At 55.9% G+C, this 2,205-nt stretch overlaps 1 protein-coding gene across 1 annotated transcript; it reads left to right on the top strand.

Moving 5' to 3' along the window:
• Positions 1 to 897: 897 nt before the first annotated feature.
• Positions 898 to 1,371, top strand: SDRG_09207 (hypothetical protein; the record flags this gene model as incomplete). Its single annotated transcript, XM_008615124.1, has 1 exon — positions 898 to 1,371. One exon carries the CDS (start codon positions 898 to 900, stop codon positions 1,369 to 1,371), a length of 474 nt encoding a protein of 157 aa, XP_008613346.1.
• Between the last annotated feature and the right edge of the window lie 834 nt (positions 1,372 to 2,205).

The raw sequence follows: 2,205 nt of genomic DNA, 5'->3' as shown, positions 1-2,205 counted from the left end.
TATCGAGCAGCCAATGCCTGGTCTCCTTTGACGCAGATCAATCGATGACGTGCAAGCAACATGCATGGTGCTGCCTTCGTCAAAGACATCACTAGAAGACATCACTAGCATAAGATAATATCGATATAGATTAGCCACTGCTACGCTACATCCAGCAATGTATGAGATGTGACTGCAATGTACCGGTACGTGTATGGTGTGGCACCGCGCAGAGTTGCCAGGTCTCGATCGTGTGGCGGTTGGTACTGTCACATCGCTCTGCCACGTCACGACTGGAATTGAAAAGCTGTTTTGATTGGCCAAATCAGAAACGCGATCTATTCAACCTATCAGACATCGTTCCTTGTTTGTCGGCCGCACACTGGCCGCACGGTGTACGCCTGGAGGAGCAATCTCGCAGCAGCGGATACACTTTGTGCGATACATTGTCCCACCCGACGATCGGTCACATTCTTATTTGGCATTTGCAAATAGGCTCAGCCGGCGCGAAGGCCTGTCAGGTCATACCATCTGCATCCCTTGCGAAAGGGTGGCGATGGCGGCATATAGACCTGTCATTGTTCAACGGGTAAAAATAAAGGAGAGCAGTCAGCGCAAGTCCCGGCTGCACCCAGCGCCGAGTACACGGTTGTCAACACGGCCGACCTCCAGAGCAACCAGGACCTCTTTGTAGCCGAGGTCTCGGAGCTCGTCATGGGTCGACGGTGGTCGCGACTGTGCTCCTCCGCTCGAATCGGAGGAGAAAAGAGGTGGTCCAGGACCGCTCTTACGAGCACAAGACTCCAAGCGCCGATTCCTCGAGGAGGTTGGCGCTAAGCACAGACGACTATATGATTGGCGCACCAAAGGGTATCGTGTGCGCGACGATGTGCCAGGCCAAAACATCATTGGGCTCAAATGCGGCGGCATGTACTGCGTCAACTGCTGAAAAGGCTACTTGATGAGCCGCCCCAGAGCGTGGTGTACCAAGCCAACTACCTTGATACCGCGACAACGAACAACGAGGTCGAGTACGACAGTCTGGTCACGGCGCTCCAGTTAGCTCAGCGACTGGCAGTGACGCATCTCACAGTGCGCGGCGACAGCATGCTGCTGATGCAGCAGATGAAGGGCATCTATCGAGTCCAAGAGGCTCGCTTGCAGAAGTTGCATGTCCAGGCGCGGGAGCTCGCAACATGTTTTACGTGCACATGGGAACACCACCCTCGCGAGTTCAACCGAGCCACGGATCATTTGTCCAAGCTCGCACCCGACGACTGCACCTCGTACGCGCATCCCGACGACGGACGGCACGATGTATTGCCGGCCGAAGAACTCCTGCACGTTGAAGAGCTTTTGGCGGCCGACGGTCAACACACAGCTAGTACGTAAGTCTTAGTAGGTGGAGTCTTTAGTCTGTATAAAGATTTCAATCCACATCATAGCATATCATATCAAGCCTACTTGATGACCAAGCTCGAAAACGGGTCGAACGGCCGCCTGAGCCGCGTACAAGTGCAACAAACTCGTGCTGGGTGCGCTCTTCCGAAAGCGCCCGGCAAGTGGGCGCTACGGTTCTTTGTTGATATGAGCCAGAACGTCAAGTGGTGCCCCGCGCCGGGTGCCCGAACGCGATCTGTCGGGCGACCACCTCTTTGTGGCCTGCGCCTGCAAATTTTGCCTCCGCTGCAGCGAAGAAATCCACCTCCTCGTGACTGCGACCAGCTCCGCCTATGGAGTCGGAGACGGCCAAGAGGATGTTCGTCAGCACAAAGACGTGCCTCAACACCACAACCTCGTCATTGACGGCCATGTCGTCCGCGTCTTTGCGGAGCGCAACCCGGCGCAGATCCGAGGATGTTCGTCAGCACAAAGACGTGCCTCAACACCAAGTGCTCGGTGCGCATCGAGAAGAACCAGGGCTGTACGACGAGAGTTTTGCTGGATCGGCGTGGTCGTGGTAGTCGCACTTTTCAGGCGACCAACAGCAATTACAGCCGCTTCAACGCGTCGACTTTGCACAACTCGGGCGTGTCACGCGCCAAGACGGAGATCGCGGCTTGAAGATTGCAATCATCGCTCGGACCCGAGACGAGGCCGAGGGTCGTCTGGTCGCCTGGCGATTCCAATTGCACAATAAAGCGAAGATGCTCGCAAGCAGCTTGAGAATGCGTCGAGTGAAAGGACCTCGTCGGAAGCCCGATTGGAGCTGTCCTTCGAGCACGA

Source organism: Saprolegnia diclina (assembly GCF_000281045.1).
Source record: "Saprolegnia diclina VS20 unplaced genomic scaffold supercont1.29, whole genome shotgun sequence".
Taxonomy (NCBI): domain Eukaryota; phylum Oomycota; class Saprolegniomycetes; order Saprolegniales; family Saprolegniaceae; genus Saprolegnia; species Saprolegnia diclina.
Note: the sequence above shows the minus strand (reverse complement) of the source record. Positions and strands in the feature narration are given on the sequence as shown.